Raw genomic sequence first — 20,510 nt, 5'->3', positions numbered from 1 at the left:
AATAAAAAAGTAATTTGACTTTAAAAACACTAAAAATGGCTGGGCTGTGGTGGTGCGAGCCTTTAATCCCAGCACTCGGGAGGTAGAGCCAGGCGGATCTCTGTGAGTTCGAGGCCAGCCTGGTCTACAAAGTGAGTTCCAGGACAGGTACCAAAACTACACAGAGAAACCCTGTCTCAAAAAACCCAAAACACTAAATATAACACACAAGACTATATATGCCTCTGTATATATTTCACCAATCCATACTAAGAAAAGTAACAAAGAGTATAAACAAATGGGTCACGGAAACAAAAACCCAATGTCTAAGACAAGATGGGAAATGGACTGTGAAGAAGTAAATAGTAAGGACATGCTGACTGTATAGGTAATGTTCCATTTCCAAATGGAGGCAAAATGTTTAGGATACTACTGTGTAGGTGTTTGTAAGCTTACAAATTTCATTAAAACCCTTTGTATAATATGTTTCAGAACACTCAAACGGAGCTGGGGGTGTCAATTTCTGACAGAGTACTTTTTTTTAACAAAGCTACTTTTAATACTTTGGGGTGTGCCCCAGGGGAATAAAAAACACTGGGAAGAGGTAACCCCCTCACCCCCAGAAGCGACCCAGGGGGAGAGAAGCTACCTGAGGGGAAGGAAGCGCAAAAGGAACCCGCTGCCGACTCAGGGCCAAGGGAATGCCATCGGTGCTGGGGCCTGGGAGCAGTACAGGAGGAAACTCGAGCATGGCAGGACTGGCTCCAGGCACACAGGCGCAGGGCAAGAGGGTTGGACACGAAGCCACAAAGCTACTTGGGTTCCTCCTTCTTGTCTGCCTTTTTCTGCTTCTGCTGCATGATCTCCGAGTCCTCTGCTTGCGGGCGGCAGCAGAAAGCCCATCATCTCGAGTCGCTCTGCTTCTTCATGTTCTTCTGGCAGGCGAGCTCTCGCTGGTTACCGCGGGTCATGGCGACAGCAGCAGCTCCGACCTGCCTCTGTTGCGTCCCCTCGTCCGGGCGGCCGTTGCAAGCCCGCAGTACTTTCTTAGCATGCATAAGATCATCGTTTCAAGCTCCAGAACCACCCCAGCAAAAAGACAAATCTTTTGGGGTTTTTTCTTGTTGTTCTGTTTGTAGAGACAGGTCTCTGTGTAGAATTGGCTGTCCTGGAATTCGTTCTGTATAACAGGCTGACCTTGAACTCAAGATCCACCAGTATCTGCCTCCTAGTACTGGGATTAAAGGCATGGCACCACAATCCCTGGGCAAAAGGAAAAAAAAAAGGGGGGGGGGGCAAATCTTAAAGTATCTACAGGAACTTATGGAGCTCTAAGACTTTAGAAAAAATTATTTCTCGTCTCCTAATCTGTTTCCCTATTTATAAAAGGGACTCTAGCCAGGCGGTGGTGGCGCACGCCTTTAATCACAGCACTTGGGAGGCAGAGGCAGGTGGATCTGAGTTGAGGCCAGCCTGGTCTACAGAGCGAGATCCAGGAAAGGCACAAAGGAACACAGAGAAACCCTGTCTTGAAAAACCAAAAAAAAAAAAAAAAAAGACTCTACAGAATACCTAAACACTGAAAAATACAATCATTTCAGCAGCCCAAGCAAGACTGTTCTCTAAAACAGACCATATTGTAGGACACAAAACAAGTCTTAACAAAATACAAGAAAAATCAAAATAACTGATTACATTCTAGCTGACCATAAAAGACTAAAACTAGAAATTAATAAAACCAACTTAAAAAACGCAAATTCCTGGAGACTGAACACTACTCTTAAAAGATGAATAGCTCATGGAAGAAATGTGGAAGGAAAAATTCGTAATTCCTAGAACTAGGAACTGGGGGTATAACTCAGTTGGTAGAGTACTTGCCTATCACCATCATCATGTGATCCCTAGCATGCCCAAATTGGATACAGTAAAGCGTGTTTACAGTCCCAGGACACAGGAGGTGGAAAGAAGAAGGCCAGAAGAAAGTAAGGTCATCTCCTCAGCCAATATGTCTTCAAAAACAATAAAACAATTTATATAAACACACCAAAAAAAGTCTACATAGTACTTATGTCCCACAAAGATACTTCAATGAACTCTACCAGTCTGACTGATTTTCGGATCTGCTTATCCTACAAAAGATGCATTAGACTGTATTTTCAATGTGAGCTTTTACTGCTTATATTGCTTTTAAATAGTCTTACTAGATAACCACTGCCATGAAAGAACAAATGACAGGTGGACTCAGTGTAATAGACCACACTGGGAAATGAAAACAGAAGACTGTAAATTGGAAGCCAGCCTCAGATGCAAACCAAGCTGGGCTACAAGGTAAATTTGAAGCCAGTCTGGGAGATAGAGAGATCTTGTATTTAATTAAAATAAATAAAATCTCAAAGTGGTAATGATACTCTTGACAGCCACAGAAGAATATTAAAATACAAATGTGGTATTCACCTCTAGTAGAATTTCATCATAATTTTTTATTGTTTTGTTTTAATTTTCTACAACCAACATGCCTTTTTGCCCCCCTTTCTTGCTTTATTCTTACAAGGCTGGAGATTGAACCTAGGGCCTGTGCATATTAGGCAAAAGGTCAAAACCCAATTACAACTCTAGCTTATCCACCCTTTATTTAACACTGCACTCTTGGGATCTTCTTTTTTCTAACACTTAGTACTACGAAAGCTACAGTAGCCTGTGCAAAGGGATTACTTACCTCTTATACATTAAAGGAGTAGAATGAGACAGGGTCTCTCGATGACCTGGAACTCACCAATTAGGCTGGGCTAACTCAGTGGGACCCAGGGATCCAAACTGGGACTTGTCTCACTAGCCCCATAGCTGGGATTAAAGGCACAGACTAACATTTCTTTTTTTTTAATGTGAGTTCAGGGATGAAACTCAGGTTCTCCTAAGTCCCATGGCAAGCCTTTTACCTCGAGTCATCTTATCTGACCAGGTCAAAATGGTTTGGTTTTGTTGTTACTGTTTGAGACAGTCTCACTATATACTCAAGCTGGCCAGGAGCACAACTTGTGGCATGTAGTCCACACTGACCTCAAACTCAGAGATTCACACCTGCCTCTACTTCCTAAGTGCAAAAATTAAAAGCATGTGTCACTACACCTTACCCAAAATGTTACTCTTACTGTGGGCCATATCCAGATCAGCGAGAGGTAAGTGAAGGTGCTTGTTGCCAATATTGAAAATCTCAGTGGGCCCTCGGACCCCGCATGGTAAGAGAAAACAAATTCAAAAGTTGGCCTCTGACCTCCACATGTGCAAGATCGAAAACGGGGGGGGGGGGGGGGGGGGGGGGGGGGGGGGGTTGGTGGTTAAGAGTACCTGCTGCTCTTTCAGAAGACCCACATAGTAGCTCACAATCATCTGTAACTCTAGTTACAGGGGATTAGACACCCTCTTCTTGACTCTGTGGACACCATGCATGCACATGGTACACAAACTTACATGAAGACTAAATACACATATAAAATAACTTTTAATGGATTAATTCAGAAAAAAAAATTTAAAGCATTGGTTTAAAGAACCACAAAAGTTATGCACTGGTGCACAAACACAAATGAAACTTATTTCATTAGATCTACACACATGCAAAAATGCTGTGTCAACTGTCCTAAGGCACAGGCATAACCAGATGCATGTAGTTTGTATTCTGACCACATGATGGGGCTAAAACACTACATGTCTCAGAAAGGCATGTAAGGACAGTTATAACATTATCATCCTTAATTCATCTAACTGTACATCATTCTGAACTAAAACTGAGAACTATCATTATACTGAAGGAAAGAATGGTAAGCCAGGCCTTTAATCCCAGCACTTGGGAGGCAGAGGCAGGCGGCTCTCAGTGAGTTCAAGGACAGCCTGGTCTACAAAGAGAGTTCCAGGACAGCCAGGACTGTTACAGAGAAATCCCTTCTTAAAAAAACTAAAAAAAAAGAACACCATGGTAAGTCATGTTTGTTCCATTTACTTAAGACAACATTAAAAGCAGAGACATGCCGGGCGTGATGGCGCTTGGGAGGCAGAGGCAGGCGGATCTTTGTGAGTTCGAGGCCAGCCTGGGCTACCAAGTGAGCTCCAGGAAAGGCGCAAAGCTACACAGAGAAACCCTGTCTCGAAAAAAACCAAAAAAAAAAAGCAGAGACATACATGATACACAAGTCCCAGCAGAGAACAAGCAGTTACAAACAGAAATCTAAGACATGATTTTTAAGATGAAAAAATAAGCTGAGAGGTTATAATTTTAAAAAAAGAAAAAGAAAAGAAAGAACTCACTATAGGCAGGAATGGCGGGCACAGATAGAGGCAGGCAGATCTCTGTGAGTTCGACGCCAAGGCCAGCCTGGATTACACAGTGAGTCTCAAAACAGCCAGAGCTACAGAGATCCTGTCTCCAAAAATAATAATATTAATAATAAATTACTGTACTATTTTATGTGTGTGTATGTGTATGTGTATATGTATATATGTGTGTATATATATATATATGTCTATATCTCACATCACAAAAAGCATAAGCTTGTAGCTGTCTCTTTAGGGCACTGGTTCTCAACCTATGGATCTCAACCCCTTTGTCAAACCTCTATCTCCAAAAAATATTTACAATGCAATTCATAACAGGAACACAATTACAGTTATGAAGTAGCAATGAAAATAATTTTATGGCTGGGAGTTACCACGACATGAGGAACTGTATTAAAGGGTCCTTCTTTAGGAAGGCTGAGAACCACTGCTTTAGGGGAAGACCAAAAAAAATAAAAATAAAAAACTCAAATCTTAAGAATTTAGACTGATGATTACTCAAATTGATGACTACTCAAGAAGTAACATGTTTGGTTAGAAAATATGGAGCTAACTTGCGTGTCAAGAGCCTGTAAGCTCAGCTACTAGAGAGCTGGTTGAACTACAGGGAATGTTTGAAGCTAGCCTGGGCAACTTGGTGAGGTTCTGTCCCAAATAAAAAGCAAGGTGCAGTGTCACACACCTGTAATCCCAGAACTTTAGAGTTGGAAGAATCAGGTTCAAAAGTTCAAAGGTCATATTCCACCACACAGAGATTCAAAGGTCAATCTGGACTACATAAGACCCTATCTATCTTTAAAAAAAAAATAAACAAATAAATAAATAGTAAAAAGCGCCAGCTCAGTATCAGTGTTTAGTGTTTGCCTGACAGGTTAGGCCTAGCTTGGGATGGAGAGTAACTTACACTCAACTCAAACAGAATCAGAATCTATCTATCATCATGATGGTCTATATATATACTGAATCTAGAAAAGCACTAAGTTTACTGTACTTTAACAGTCCTCAGCCCTTACCCTGGGTTATTAATGCTTAAATAATGATAAACTTAGAAACTTTTGTTAGGGCAGTTTCACTTTCCAAATACTCTTTTGGTAGTCATAAGACTCTTTTACAAACAAAATAAGCCTTATGTTCCTTTACACAAAATGATGAAAGGAAATAGAAATGCATATAGACTCCAAAGTTGGTCTTTGGGCATGGGAGAGGCTGCCTATAAACTAGACAGGGTAGAGCAACTAGGGGTCTGAGAAGAGCTGGCACAGACTGTAGTAACTATGCATGGGAAACAAGAAGGAAAACAGTAACACAAATTCATCTGGGTTGAATGTGACAGAACACACCTGTAATCCCAGCACTTGGAAAGTAAACAGGAGTATAAAAAAATACATGAGACCTTGGCTTAAGAAATGAAAATTTGCCAGAAGGAAAAAAAAGAAAGAAAATTGGGGGGGCTGGAGAGATGGAGATAAATCAACAGTTAAGAGCATTGGCTCCTCTTCTAGAGAACCTAGGTTCAATTTCCAGTACCCCATGGCAGTTCACACCTGGTAACTCCAGTTCAGGGTTTCTGACACCTTCATACAGATATACATGCATGCAAAACACCAATGAACATAAATGTGTGTGTGCATGTGCACACACACATAAAATAAATGAAAACTTTGCCAGTTGGTGGTGGCCCACAACTTTAATCCCAGCACTCAAGAGATAGGCAGGCAGATGGATTTCTGTAAATTCAAGGCCAGTATGGTCTACAGAGCCAGTTCTAGGGAAGCCAAAACTACACAAATAAACCCTGTCTCAAAAGAAAAAGAAAAAGAAAGAAATTAAAATTTTAAAAATAAATAAATCTTCACAGATCTAGTGATAGTCTCCTTTCCTAACAATTTCAAGTCTTTTTGTTATAGTCTTACAATCTACAAAATGGAATTTTTAATCATTTTCTCTAATTCCAAAAGGAATTGTATGCCAAGAACATAGAACATAGAATAAAGTCTGGTTTCACATGAATTAACTATATAAAAATAAGTGAGCAAGTTAACCTTCCCAAAAAACCTACACAAGACAGTAAGCTTCAATGACCACTAAGATTCACCTTCAAACTAAATTCTATTGCCTAGGGAAGTAGACTCAACCCATTTTAAAGGAACAAATTTCCAAACTAAAATCATACTCATGAGAGCTATGTTTAATAAACTTTTATAAAAACTACCTGTACACCTAAAAGTACTAGATGGCTACCTCACGACGGTAAAGGCTCAGATGATCAAGACTCATTGGATTTCTCTACACTGCAGAAGAAACAAAGTAGAACATAGCTATTAAGTCAGATGGGTTGTTTCTGGTTATCATCTCTATAAGCTAGAATACTTAAGATTAATTTGAAATTGTTTATTTTATTCTTTCTTTCTTAGTGAGACTTAAAAGAGGGAATCTTAGAATAAGTTAGTTGTTAAAATAACTTTAAATATCAAGGACAGCAGAAAACAAATTAATAATTTAATAATTTAATAATAATAAAATTTCATCTCCACTATGAGTATATTTACTACATGAAGTATATCTGGTCTCTGTCCCTGTACCTGGTCACAGACCTCCTAAAAAGCTGTGGAAATCCCTAAGTGGTGGGATTACTTACTCATAATAAGCTCCTTTAATAACTCCAGAGTTTATGCTAATGTAATTAAGATAGCCCATAAGACAGCCTGGGAAAGTTCTGAAAGGCCTTTCCAGTAATACACACTAGCCATCTATATCCTTTAAGGCTAGCAAAGCAAGTATTTCCCTGAGTTCTGTTAGCCATCCCTCTGCAACTGCAAACAACGATTCTGTCCAACTGCAACTGAAGAGGTTATATTCCAAGTGATAATTATGAAACCAGGGTTCTTTTTCTCTGCCCCTCCCCATTCACAACTGAATGATCTATTTCAGGTTTTTCAGGCCAAGAATATTGAGGCCCAAATTTTGCTACTTAATAGATTTTTACAATGGTAAGAAGCAGTGCTCAAGGAAGTCTTCAAAACACAGCATGATAAAGTTTAAAATTAAAGGATCATCCATCAGAAATAATGGAGGTTTTTTTTGTTGTTGTTTTTGTTTTGTTTTCCTTCGAGACAGGGTTTCTCTGTGTAACAGTCCTAGCTGTCCTGGAACTCGTTCTGTAGCCCAGGCTGGCCTCGAACTCACAGATCCACCTGCCTCTGCCTCCCAAGTGCTGGTATTAAAGAAAGGCATGCACCACCATGCCCAGCCAATGGAGATTTTTAGTGGGAGGTGTGGGAAGGAGACACAGAGGGTGGTGGCTACTCTCAACAAATAGCACTAAGCTAAACCAATAAGGCAGCTAGCACAGAGAGAACAGGGAAACAAGAGACTTCTTTTTGGAGGTCAGAAAAACCTCAAAGACTGACCTCAAAAACCACCTTTTATCTAATTAAATTGAGTCAGAACAAGGAGCAATTTGTGCCCCAGGCCATTGTTGAAAACAACACAGCAACCAACCAGCAATTAATGGAACCCAGCAGAGAGTTGTGATATCAAAGACAGCTTTACAGAATAACCAGTGTCCATGTCCTTTACTATGGAATACAATCCTTTCACTTTCCCTCTGTCAAAAACAAGAGGTCAATAATTGAAATTCGTGGAACAGGAAGTAGGAATAAATCTAAAAGATACAACATCCATGAAATTATGATCAAATTAAATATTTGGCCAAGTACTCTACAAACTAAGTATCTCATGTATGCTAAGGTATCATTACTACTTAGCAGTAAAGTAACAAAAATGATTTTTAAAAAGTAAGATGAGAAGTTCAAACATCTGACTTAAAATGTATGGCCTCTCAACAATGCAAAAACCATCCTGAACAAAGACAACACGGAAACTGTCTTCACTTTTCTCCTTACACTGTGTCTTCAACCCAGGGACTTGGTTGGGAAGGTTAAGGAAGTCCTCTACCAAGGAGCCACACTCAACCACAGCCCAAGTCTTCACACTTTGGTTAAATCTGTGTACATCATGAATAAAATCAAGGCAGACAGAATGGCACAGAGATTCAGAGTGGAAAAGTACCTTTGTTGATGATGGCGGAGTAGGAAAATTAAGCCAGGCTGGAGCAAAGTCATGCTGCGCCATTTAGGTCCAGTCTCTCCAACTCAGTGAAACAAGGCTTCAACACCTCATGGCAAGTCCCTGTCATATAAAAAAAAAGAAAGAAAGAAAGGAAAAAAAGGAAGAAATTAGATCTGTAGTTTCTAACCAAAATTACAACTTTATGCTTTATCTCCTTTAAATTACAATTGGCTGGGCATGGTGGTGCATGCCTTTCAGCTCGGCAATCAAAGCCAGCCTGATCTACATAGCAAGTTCCAGAACAGCAGTGACTCCCTAGAGAGACCCTTCTCAAAATGGGGGGAAAGTAAATTACACTGACCAAACTGTAAGATTCCATTTGCAACTGCTAAATCACAATTATAGGAGACCACTGTTTTGAACTAAGTTCCTGAAGTAGATCCCAAACTAAAATAAAAACAAAGTTTCCCACACCAAAGTTCTACATGACTCATCTCAAAGTTACTTATTGTCCAAGATTAAAACAAAAACAAACAAAAAAATCAAAGAGAATAGCCAACTTTTCTAACTAAACAGATCAGTTTCAAACACCATATTAATGTTGTTCCTCCACTTTCATCCTTGCCCCCCAAAAAACCTGAAGGAACATGACAGTAACCAAGTGATTGTCTATTACTGTTTCCCTGTCCCCTCTTTAAAAGATTAACTTTGAAAGTATCAAACCTTTTCTTGTTTCCTTCTTCAGCTCTTACATCTATAGAACCTATTTACATTGAGTTCATCAGAACATGTTTTATAGAAAAAGGCTTCCCAATTTCTAGAAGAGCAAATAAGGCCCAGTAAGATCTTCAAATTTGTAAATTCCTCTTTTCACATAATGAAATTCTAGTTATTAAAAAGATCAGTTGCAGTGTGGAATAGATGGCTATAAGAAGCAAGAATTAGGGGGCTGGTGAGATGGCTCAGAGGTTAAGAGCACTGACTGCTCTTCCAGAGGTCCTGAGTTCAATTCCCAGCACCCACATGGTGGCTCACAACCATCTGTAATGAGATCTAGCACCCCTCTACTGTGTACAAAATAAATAAATAAATCTTTAAAAAAAAAAAAAAGAAGAAGCAAGAATTGTTTGAGAAATTGAAGTAACAGCAATTTCTAAACTATGGAAAAAGTCAAACTATACCCTTAAAACCAGGGCAAATTTTTTAAAAAGTTTACCTCAATAAAGCTTATTTTTAATGACAATCAGATTTCTAACATAAAACTGTGTGACTTGCATGCTGCAATCTATAATGCCAGGAGACACACACAAACACACACAGGGGGCTGCACGTATATCTGTGCATTACACATGTACCGGTGCTCAAGAAGGCCAAATGAGGGCACTGGATACCTTGGGACTGGAATTGTGCAGATTAGGTGCTGGGAATAAAACCTGGGGATCTCTGGAAGTGCAGCAAGTACTCTTAATCACTAAGACATCTCTCCAGTTCTGTGATATAGTCTTACCCACGTCCCCAAAAAGAATTTTAAATATAATCAACTGACAATATTCAGAACACTCAAAACAATATTATAAGAGTAGCTGGGCAGTGATGGTATACACCTTTGATCCCTGCACTGGGGGGCAGAGACAGGTGGATCTTTGAGTTCAAATCCAGCCTAGTCTACAGAGAGAATTCCAGGACAGCCAGGGACAGAGAGAGAAATCCTATCTCAAAAAAAACAACCAAACAAAAAATTTAAAAAGGGATGTATGTAAGAAGTAACACAAGAACTCCACATGACAAGATATTTTAAGGGTCATGAAACTAAAAGAAAAACTTGATTAATCCCTCTTTTGGTCACTTGCTTTTTACAGCCAATATTAAGGTCACCTAGCTAAGCAATACAGTCTCATTAGCTTTGCTATACATACTACCTCTGACATACTAGTCAGGATGGTAACAGCTACCTCATCAATTTTTTAGCAACTTGAAGGTAGCTTAAGTCAATTAATGCCACTGACCTTTCACTTTGGCTACAAAGTTGCCTGATGATTGTTGATTTTTGACATAAGAAAGAAAAATCCCCATTTTCTATACTTGGTCCTAAAGAGAACCACTACTTTATTTCCAATCACCTTTATCTACATCTCAAATCACCCAGAGTACCTTGATCCCATAAACACCCTTAAAAGCTGTCCTCAGAGAGCTAAATGAGACTTCAATCTCCCATGTTTGACCACTATGTGAATAAACTCCCCTGTATAAAAGTCATTATTTTAATAACTAGCAAAAAAAAAGTGGGCCCAGTTTACTAATAAGCAAATGCTACAATTACAACAAATAAGTGGATTTTATTATACTGTTTGTGTTTTATTTGTTTTATTGAAATACAGTCTTACTTTGTAGCACAGGCAGGCCTCTCATTTCTGATTCTCTTGCCTCAGCTTTCCTAATGTTGAGATTATAAACATTCACGATCATATCAGACCAAAACATAGTTTTTAACAAGCAAAATAAATGCAATGTACAGACACTGTATAAACTACTCAAAAGCCAAGACTTACAAAAAAAGGAAAGAGGGAATAAGGGAGGGAGGGATGGCACAGCAGGCCTGTTGACCTCAGTTCTATTAAGACTCATATGGTGGAAGGACAGGGTCCACTCCAAGATAACCTCAAAACACACACACACACACACACACACACACACAGAGTCCACTCCAAGATAACCTCTAACACACACACACACACACAAATAATTTTTATGCTAAAATTTTAAAACAACCATATAAAGAACATTATTCAAGGGTATGAACTCATTAATAAAGAACCCTCACCTGACATGAATAATCAAGGCCTGAGTATGCTGCTAAGCAAAAACGGAGTGCATATCATGTCTGATAATGTCACGTGTCCAGAATACATAAGGAACTCTTAAAATTCAGCAAAAGCTGGAACAGTGGACTATGCCTTTAATCCCAGCACCTGAGAGGCAGAGGCAGAAGTGCATGTGGACCAAGGAGTCTGAGGCTAACCACTACATAGGGAATTCCAGGACAGCAGAGTCTACTACATAAGGAGACCTTGCCTCAAAAAAGGAAGAAATGAAGGTTAGGAGGGAGGAAGGGAAAAAAATAACAATGAAAAAATAAATAAATATAATAAGCAAATGCAACCAGGTATTTCTAGATATTTCCTCTAAGACCTATAAATACTCAATACACATATAAAAATACCCTCAACATCACTAGAAAAATGGTTATTAGAGAAATGTAAGCCAAAACTACTATAAGATACTAGCTCACACCCACTAGGATATCTATATAATCTCTAACAGCAAAAAATAACAAGTGGTATTGAAGATAGTAAGAAATTGGAACCCTTGTATGTCACTGTTATGAAGATAAAATTGTACAACTACTATAGACTACAATTTGGCAATCCTTCAAAAAGTTAAAACACATAATTACCCTATTGTCTACAATATCTTTATTCACTATGCTCAAAGAATTAAAAAGCATACTTAAAATTGTGTATACCAATGTTTGCATCACCACTTATCAAAATCATCAAAAGGTAGAATCATACCAAATGTCTATAAACAGACACAAGAGTAAGTAAAATGTGGCATACAACATTTTTTTTTTGTTTAACTTTTTTGTTGTTCTTTTGTTTTGTTTTTTGAGACAGGGTTTCTCTGTGTAGCTTTGCTCCTTTCCTGGAACTCACTTGGTAGCCCAGGCTGGCCTCAAACTCACAGAGATCCGCCTGGCTCTGCCTCCCAAGTGCTGGGATTAAAGGTGTGCGCCACCCTATATATATATATAGCATGGAGGTCCCTAGGACGACTGTGGCTTATAATAAATTTCAGTTTTACTCAATTATTGAAAAAAAATAGCCAAATGAATGGAAACACATGAACTATGAACCAAAGGCTGAGGGGCCCCCAGCTGGATCAGGCCCTCTGAATAGGTGAGACAGTTGATTGGCTTGATCAGTTTGGGAGGCAACTGGTACCTCCTCATTGCTTCATCTTTGTGTCTGATTGCTCCAGGTCAGCCACTTTGTCTTCAAGCTCAGATAGTTTATTTACTCATTTCTATTCTATTTCACAGACTTGTTTATTGACTTACAATGGTTTTCATTTACAGCATTTCAGATTGTTTTTTCCTCCAATATTTCTGTCTCTTTAAAAACAAATCCTCCTTTCCTATCTTGCACTGCTCCCCTTTCTTCTTCTGTTGTTTTCCTGTGTTCCCAATCAGGATCTTACTTTCTTCTTTCACCTCTTTAAACATACTTTAAAAAAAAAAAAAAAAAAAAAAAACATTCTTTTTAATTATCTGCCTGGAATTTTATCTAACTCACTCTTGCTAGATGCCATTACTATATGATTAGTAATTTGGTAAGAAAGATATATTGCCTTGGTTTTTGTGTTTCTTATGTTACTGTCTTGAGATTTATGCATCTGGGGTTGTTTCACTGCTTGGGATTTTGTGAGCTATATTCTTTCAGTCAACACATTTGCACTCTTCAAATGGTACTTGGGTGCAGTAGAGTTGAAGTACATAGTTCAGAAAATAATTCCCCTGTCCCAGGTTGCCTTGTAGGTCTCTACAGTATCCCAGAGTGCAATAGTAACTGTGAGAACAACCACAGCTACTGGATATTACCACTATGCAAATGTTATACTTGCCAGTTAACAACAGTGGCCCTTTGACCTCAAGAGCTGTTAGAGTCAACCGAGGATAATATGTTGTATACTGGGATTTTAGTTGCTAAGATTGGGGTTGGAAGGGAAGTAGAAATGATAAAGATAGGGATAAGCATTAGACTGATTTGGGGGGGGGGGGGGGAGAGACAAGTTCCCTGGATACTATTAAAAGTGTTAAAGCCATTGATGGGCTGGGCAGTAGTGGCGCACACCTTTAGTCCCAGCACCTGGGAGGCAGAGGCAGTCGGATCTGTGAGTTCAAAGCCAGCCTGGTCTACAGAGCAAGTTCTTGGACAGACTCCAAAGCTACAGAGAAATCCTGTCTTGAAAAACCAAAAGAAAGGTAAAGCTATTGATGGTTGTAATTAAGAGGTTAAAAGAGAGCAAGCAGGGCAGTGGTGGTTCAGGGCTTTAATCCCAGCACTCATGAGGCAGTGGCAGGAGGATCTGAGTTCGAGACCAGCCTGGTCTACAAAGTGAGTTCCAGGACAGCCAGGGCTACATAGAGAAACTCCATCTTGGGAAAAAAAAAAAAAAAAAAAGACAGACAGACCTATTCTGCTCTTACCAGAATCTTTCTGTGCTTTACTTACAAGAAAAAAAAAACCATAAAATTATAAAATTGTTATTTGTTGAGGGTTTCATAAATGTTCTCCCCTCTAAAAAACATCATATTCTGGAAACAGGATTTTTTTTTTTTTTTTTTTTTTTTTTGGTTTTTTCGAGACAGGGTTTCTCTGTGTAGCTTTGTGCCTTTCCTGGAGCTCACTTGGTAGCCCAGGCTGGCCTCGAACTCACAGAGATCCGCCTGCCTCTGCCTCCCGAGTGCTGGGATTAAAGGCGTGCGCCACCACGCCCGGCTAAACAGGATGTTTTTAATACTCAAGTTTTTAAGACTCCTAATGGGCAATATACAAAATATGCACACAAGCCGGGCGGTGGTGGCGCACGCCTTTAATCCCAGCACTTGGGAGGCAGAGCCAGGCGGATCTCTGTGAGTTCGAGGCCAGCCTGGTCTACCAAGTGAGCTCCAGGAAAGGCGCAAAGCTACACAGAGAAACCCTGTCTCGAAAAACCAAAAAAAAAAAAAAAAAAAAAACAAAATATGCACACAATAGAAACACACACCTAAAAAAACTTTACAGGGTTGAAAACATAGCTTAAGCTAGGAATACAGCTCCAGCTGAGCTAACACTTAACCTTAGTAGTACTATGTATCCATACCATATGAAATCTTGATTTCAACTAGCAATTCGCAACACACGTGAACTTGAAGGGACAGGGATGGGGGGAGGGGTTTAGAGGTAGGAAAGATAAGAGGGGAATGACATAATCATTATAATCTCAAAAAATAAAAAAATTTAAGTATACCAATTTATACTTACTGGGTTTCCTCACAACACTGAAACAGGCTAAATCTTCAACAAATTAGTGTACAGGGACTTTTTGTGTTTTAAGGGTCGGTAAAGGTAAATTTTAAACTAGAATTGTACTGCAAACAGTGTAGACTAATTGGAACAAAATTGAATTCAAATCAACTCATTTACTGAATGGCCAACAGAAATAATTTGGGCTAAGCAGTGGAAGATACAAGGCACAAGAGAGCAGTCAGCCCTGATTTTCACAACAAGCTAATAAATAATTGTAAAACTAGGTTGTAGCCACAGAACCTTTCAAGAAACTTAAGTATAATTTTTCCCAGAAGTATTTACTGTTAGAAAAGTGCCACCAGGGTACAGTGGCCACATGTTCTGTAATTTCAGCACTCAGGATGCTAAGGATAAGAGTACTGCTACAAGCCAGGCAGCAGTGGCGCACAACTTTAATCCCAGCTCTCTGGAAGCAGAGCCAATCAGATCTCTGTGAGTTCGAGGCCACCATGGTCTACAGAGCAGAGATCCAGGACAGGCACCAAAACTACATAGAGAAAGCCTGTCTTGAAACCACACCCCGCCCCAAAAAGAGTAGTACTGCTACAAGTTCATGGCCACCCCAGGATACAGAGCAAGACTGCCTGAGAACACCAAAAAGCAGTCAGGAATGGTGTCACCTGTCTGTAGGAAGTGGAAGCTAAGAATTACAAATTCAAGGTCATTCACTGCTATAGAGAATTATAGGCCAATCTTAGCTATGTAAGATCCTGTATCAAAAAACAAAATGTCAACATTGCAAAAGTTCAGATAAAGGGGAGGATAAAAGGGGCAGAATTAGAATTATAAAAAGTAACTGGGTGGTGGTAGACACAACTTTAGTTGCAGAGGCAGGTGGATCTGAGTTCAAGGCCATCCTAGTCTACAAATCAAGTTCCAAGGCAGTCAGGGCTACACAGAGAAACCCTGTCTTCAAACCCCCCCCCCCCCCGCCCCAAAAAAGGTAGTCTATCCCTGAACCAATCAATAAATGACAGAACCTGGAAAATAGGACCCACCCCAGGTCTTTATACACTGCTTAAGGCCAAGAGAGTGATGTAGAAGTATAATGTCAGCACTAACCCAGTAGGCTAGGGCAGGAGGATCACCACAAGCTAAATTAGCTTGGGCTACATTGCAGAAGCCTGTCTCCAACACACATACACACACTCTCTCTCACTCTCCCCCTCTCACGACCCCTGAGAGAGAGAGAGAGAGAGAGGAGAGAGAGAGAGAGAGAGAGAGAGAGAGAGAGAGAGAGAGAGAGAGAGAGAGAGAACACCACTCTCTCAAACTTTCCCAAATTTACTAAAAATATGCAAACAATCTGTTGCCTATTCTTCAAGTAACTTCTCCTTGAGTACTCTTTTAATCCATAGATGTATAAAATTTCTGAATTACACTACCATATAGCCATAGTTTTGATGTTGTTTTAAAAAATCTTAAGTGTTGCTGGGCAGTGGTGGCGCACACCTTTAATTCCAGCACTTAGAAGGCAGAACCAGGTGGATCTCTGTGAGTTCAAGGCCAGCCTGGTCTACAGAGTGAGATCCAGGAAAGGCACCAAAACTACACAGAGAAATCTTGTCTCAAAAACAACAACAACAACAAAAAAAAATCTTAGTGTTTATCCACTAAGTAATAATGAAGTAACTGTGAAGCCTCTTAAAAGGTGCTTAGTTAACCCTTAATTTGTGTTCCTTACACATAACACTACTAGGCTATGTGAATCCTACAGGTGGCCTAGTTCAACGTAACAACATGAACAAAATTAAATGTCTTTATGGCAACGGTATGACCAAAAACTTGAAATTACCATATGATGTAGAATTTCACTTTTTACAACAGGGTTTAAACACTAATAATAATTATCAAGTAGCTGTAGTATCAATAATTATCAAGTAGCTGCTAATAAACTATCTTTAAATAAGAGTAACCACTGTTAAACATTTTCAAACTTTCAGAGTCAAAGACACAAAACTACAATGCTTTAAATACTTTTAATTAAGCAGAAAATAAAACCACCTTCAAAGTCTAATACAGAAAGATAATGGAATTTATCACTACTTCTCCCTGCCTTAAAGGCACATACGATGGGAAGGGAGAGGACAGGTTTGGCAGAGCATGTTGTGGAAATCAGAGGACTTCGGTTCTCTTCTTCACACCCTACAGGGCTCTAGGGGTCAAACTCAAGCTGCCAAGCTTGAACCATTATGCACTGAGAACCATCTCACCCTAAGTAAGTGTTTTAAAAGTAATTTTCCGCCGGGCGGTGGTGGCGCACGCCTTTAATCCCAGCACTTGGGAGGCAGAGCCAGGCAGATCTCTGTGAGTTCGAGGCCAGCCTGGGCTACCAAGTGAGTTCCAGGAAAGGCGCAAAGCTACACAGAGAAACCCTGTCTCGAAAAAACAAAAAAAAAAAAAAAAAAAAAAGTAATTTTCCTAGCTATTTACAACAAAATAACAGGCCTCACAATTTTATATTAACTTTCTAGAATCACAAAATCTTCACTTAGAGCTAGATATAAAACCATACAGGTCTAAATCTATACTGGGAAAAATTAGTAAGACAGTCAAAATTTGTTCCCCCTCAACTTAGGCCCCTTAGGCTTCAAATAGACTATTGCCTTCTTAGCAAATCAAGTATTTGGAAGGTTCTACCTTAATATGACTAAGATCAAAACATTTACAGTCACTTTTATCACCCCCCCTATGGGGGAGGAGGTGACATCTAGTGTACACAGGAAGTATTTGAAGCATCTTCTTATTCAAGTAGTTTTCAACCTAATTCAGGTTCCAAAGTCATTTCAGCACTCACCTCCTAATACTGTTGTCAGATCATCATCTTAGCATTTTTCCAGAGCTCTGTTTAGTAAGTAAACCCTGGAAGGGATCTGTAACACTCTTACACAGAACCAAAGATCACTTTAAGAAACTTCAAAATAAAAACCCCACAAACGGACAGTAATATCAGGACATAATATCATGAATGTAATAAATCAATACAATTAATGTAATTAATGAATATCATAGTTATTGAATGATTACTGAGAATGTAATCAATGAATACCACAAATGTAATTAATATCATGAGTGTAATTAATGAATATTGTGAGTATAATTAAAAAAAAAAAAAAAAGAAACTTCAAAATAGCAAATGATTAAAACTACAGTCATTGCCAGGCATGGTAGCACAGACCTTTAATCCCAGCACGGAGCAAGGAGGATCTCAGATTCCGAGGCCAGCCTGGTCTACAGAGTGAGTTCCATGTCTTGGGGGCAGGGGAAGACCCATGACCCTGCTGTAACAAATCTGCATTACCTTCTTCCATTCCCTCCTCTCAGATAATACAATACATAAAATGTATTATTTGGTGTAAACAGTTATAGCTGGGCCAGACAGACGGCAAAACATGGAGGAAAAAAAAAAAAAAAAAAAAAAAACTTGCTTGGAGACCCAAGTTCATTTTCCAGAAGCCACAAAAATGTGGAAGAGAACACACTTGTCCTCTGACCTCTATACGCACATATCATGCACACATAAAAAGTAAATGTCAGCCTCCCTGAGTCTCAAAAATTCTGAGCTAGAAATTGTGTTTACCATTCTATTTCAAAGACTTAGAAATAAGTGGATTCTGGCATTTTAAATGAGAGACAAATGCCAAAATACCTGTATTTGATCCCTGTGGTTCAATTCAAAATTACAGAAATAAAATCTTAAAAGCGTCACAGTAGCTAAGTCTTTATCTAGTAAACAGATTTAGAAGTTCATGAAACAAATGATGTAAATCTAAACAAATAAAACAGCTTCTAAATGATCTGACAACAATTTGACTATAAATAACCCTGTAAAAACAAATTTCACTAGTCTCCAAGCAGTTAAACATCAATTTATAACAATACTAACTACATATACCAAACTTATACCTCAAAAAAGAATAAATTATCTATAATATGAATAATTCTGACTTTCGATAAATGAGAAAAGGTCCTTGCCCTCCGAGTTTACATCAAGATAGGCATAAGAAATTAAGTGAGGTGATTTCAGCTCTGATGAACTCGGTAGGATATTATGGAGTAAAAGAACTGACAGAATATACAAGAAGTTGTTCACTACAAATAATTAGAGTACTAAGAAAGTCTATCATAGCAGGTGACCGCTGAGGTAAACCTGAATTAGCCAGGTGCAGTACTGCACAGAAACAGTCTCAACTTATTCAAAGACTAAAGCAGGAGGGCCCCTGGAGCCTAAAGTTCCAATCAGTCCTCTCCCTGCAAGGAAAGGAAATGGGGAAAGAAAGGGAGCAGAGGGAAGTAGCTGGATGGGCTAATGAAAAACTCAACAACATACCTTTAGACAACAAAGAAACTGGTGTTTTCAAGAGGGGGGAGGAGGTGGACAGAGGCCAATGGGCACTAAGACTACAAAGTTGCAAAGAAAATAGAGAAACAATATAAAGACTTGTAAGTACAATAGTATGTTTAGATCCAAAGAAAAGACACCATAGGCTTTTAAGCAGAAAATTGACCTTTTCTTTGTTTTTAATTATGTGTGCCATCACCATGTTCAGCGCAGGTGTCCAGAAGATAGAGGGAACCATAGTAGCCGCAACCAAACAAGTCCTCTACAAAAGAAGTCCACACTTCTCACCCTTAAACCATCTCTACAGTCCCAAGTATTAGCACTTTGAAGGATCATTATGTTCTGTGAATAAGCTATAAAGTATAAATGGTAAAGAAAGGCGGCTAATGAGTCATTCAAATGAAAATAAGATGTGTCTTGGACAAATGTAGAAGCAATGGGATAGAAAAGGACATAAGAGATTTGAGGTGGAGCAAACAGATTTATTTGCTAAGAGTCCAGGGGAATGGACGCCAAAGATGATTCCCAGATGTTTCAGTCTGATAAGGAAGATTTACTGAGATAAAAATGAACAGGAAAAAAGAGGGAGAGTAACAGGTAGGGCAGACCACTTGCCTTGCATGCATAAGATTCTAAATTCAATCATTCCCCCCCAAAAGGCTAAGGCTGTAGCTCAATGGTAGTATGCTTGCCTAGCATGTTTGAGACACCCAAGCCCCAGGTCCAATCTCCAGTACTACCAGGGGTGGTGGGAACCAATGACTTGAGGTTGCCCAGTAATATAAATAAGAGTACAGTTTAACATATGGAGAATTCAAGAAAGATGGTTACATGATATGAAGATATGGACTGGACATTTAAGATTACCTAGCTAGGGCCAGGCATAATGATCCATACCTATAATCCCAAAACTCAAAACGACTGCCACAACTTCAAGGTCATTCTGATCGACACATCATGTTTACAGGTCAACCAGATGCTGTCACCAAAAAAAAAAAAAAAAAAAAAAAAAAAAAAAAAAAAAAAAAAACTTGTATCTATAAATATATCACTTAAAGCTATGATGCCATACCATAGATTACTCAAGTAATCATACCTAAGTATGATCCAAAAGTATTATGCATTGTCTTAATTTTAGATGTTTCCATGTATATATAAATATGTAAAACACCAAACACATTACCCTACTGCTCATTTCAGTCCCTTCATTTTATATTTACTTATATTCTCCAATTCACTCTCTCCCTCTTGGCTGATTCCATGGTCCTCAATTTGCCATTCTGGGTTGTCTTAGTTTTTGTTTTTGTTTTTTTAAGAGGGGTTATTGTTGAGATAGGGTTTCATTATGTAGTCCTGGTTGGCCTAAACTTGCTGGTAGAGCAGACTGACCTTCAACTCTGCCTCCAAAGGGCTGAGATTTCAAGCCTGAGCCACCACACCCAGCATCCCAAATTCTTAGTGGACCTCAACCCCAAATGGTATCATCTAACTTAATGTGCAGTGGTGAAAACATCTGGCATCAGTAAAAGAAATTAAAAGGATTCTCAATGCTTGGTAACCAAAAATTTAATAAATCTGATGTTCTGACAGTATTGACCCATACTACATAAAGCACATTCACAAGAGCTGTGGTTCTAAGAGCAATATATTCACTTCACTGCCTG

The 20,510-nt window shown here is 39.1% G+C and overlaps 1 protein-coding gene across 22 annotated transcripts in view; it reads right to left on the bottom strand.

Moving 5' to 3' along the window:
- The window catches only part of Gpbp1 (GC-rich promoter binding protein 1), a 77,674-nt gene that overhangs the window by 41,739 nt on the left and 15,425 nt on the right, over positions 1–20,510 (bottom strand). For 15 of the 22 annotated variants that reach the window (XM_006981666.4, XM_076551903.1, XM_006981664.4 and 12 more), the window contains exon 3: positions 8,377–8,496. The exons of 4 other annotated variants lie outside the window; for them this stretch is intronic. In XM_006981666.4, coding sequence (XP_006981728.1) covers positions 8,377–8,439 — 63 coding nt within the window. In that variant the 5' untranslated portion in view covers positions 8,440–8,496. Of the gene's footprint in view, positions 1–8,376; positions 8,497–12,493; positions 12,660–20,510 lie in introns of all 22 variants that reach the window. 3 more of the 22 variants (XM_076551904.1, XM_076551899.1, XM_076551902.1) reach the window with 1 other exon arrangement.

Source organism: Peromyscus maniculatus, chromosome 15, assembly GCF_049852395.1.
Source record: "Peromyscus maniculatus bairdii isolate BWxNUB_F1_BW_parent chromosome 15, HU_Pman_BW_mat_3.1, whole genome shotgun sequence".
Lineage (NCBI taxonomy): Eukaryota > Metazoa > Chordata > Mammalia > Rodentia > Cricetidae > Peromyscus > Peromyscus maniculatus.
The sequence above is the reverse complement of the archived record's forward strand: the minus strand, read 5'-3'. Positions and strand labels throughout refer to the sequence as shown.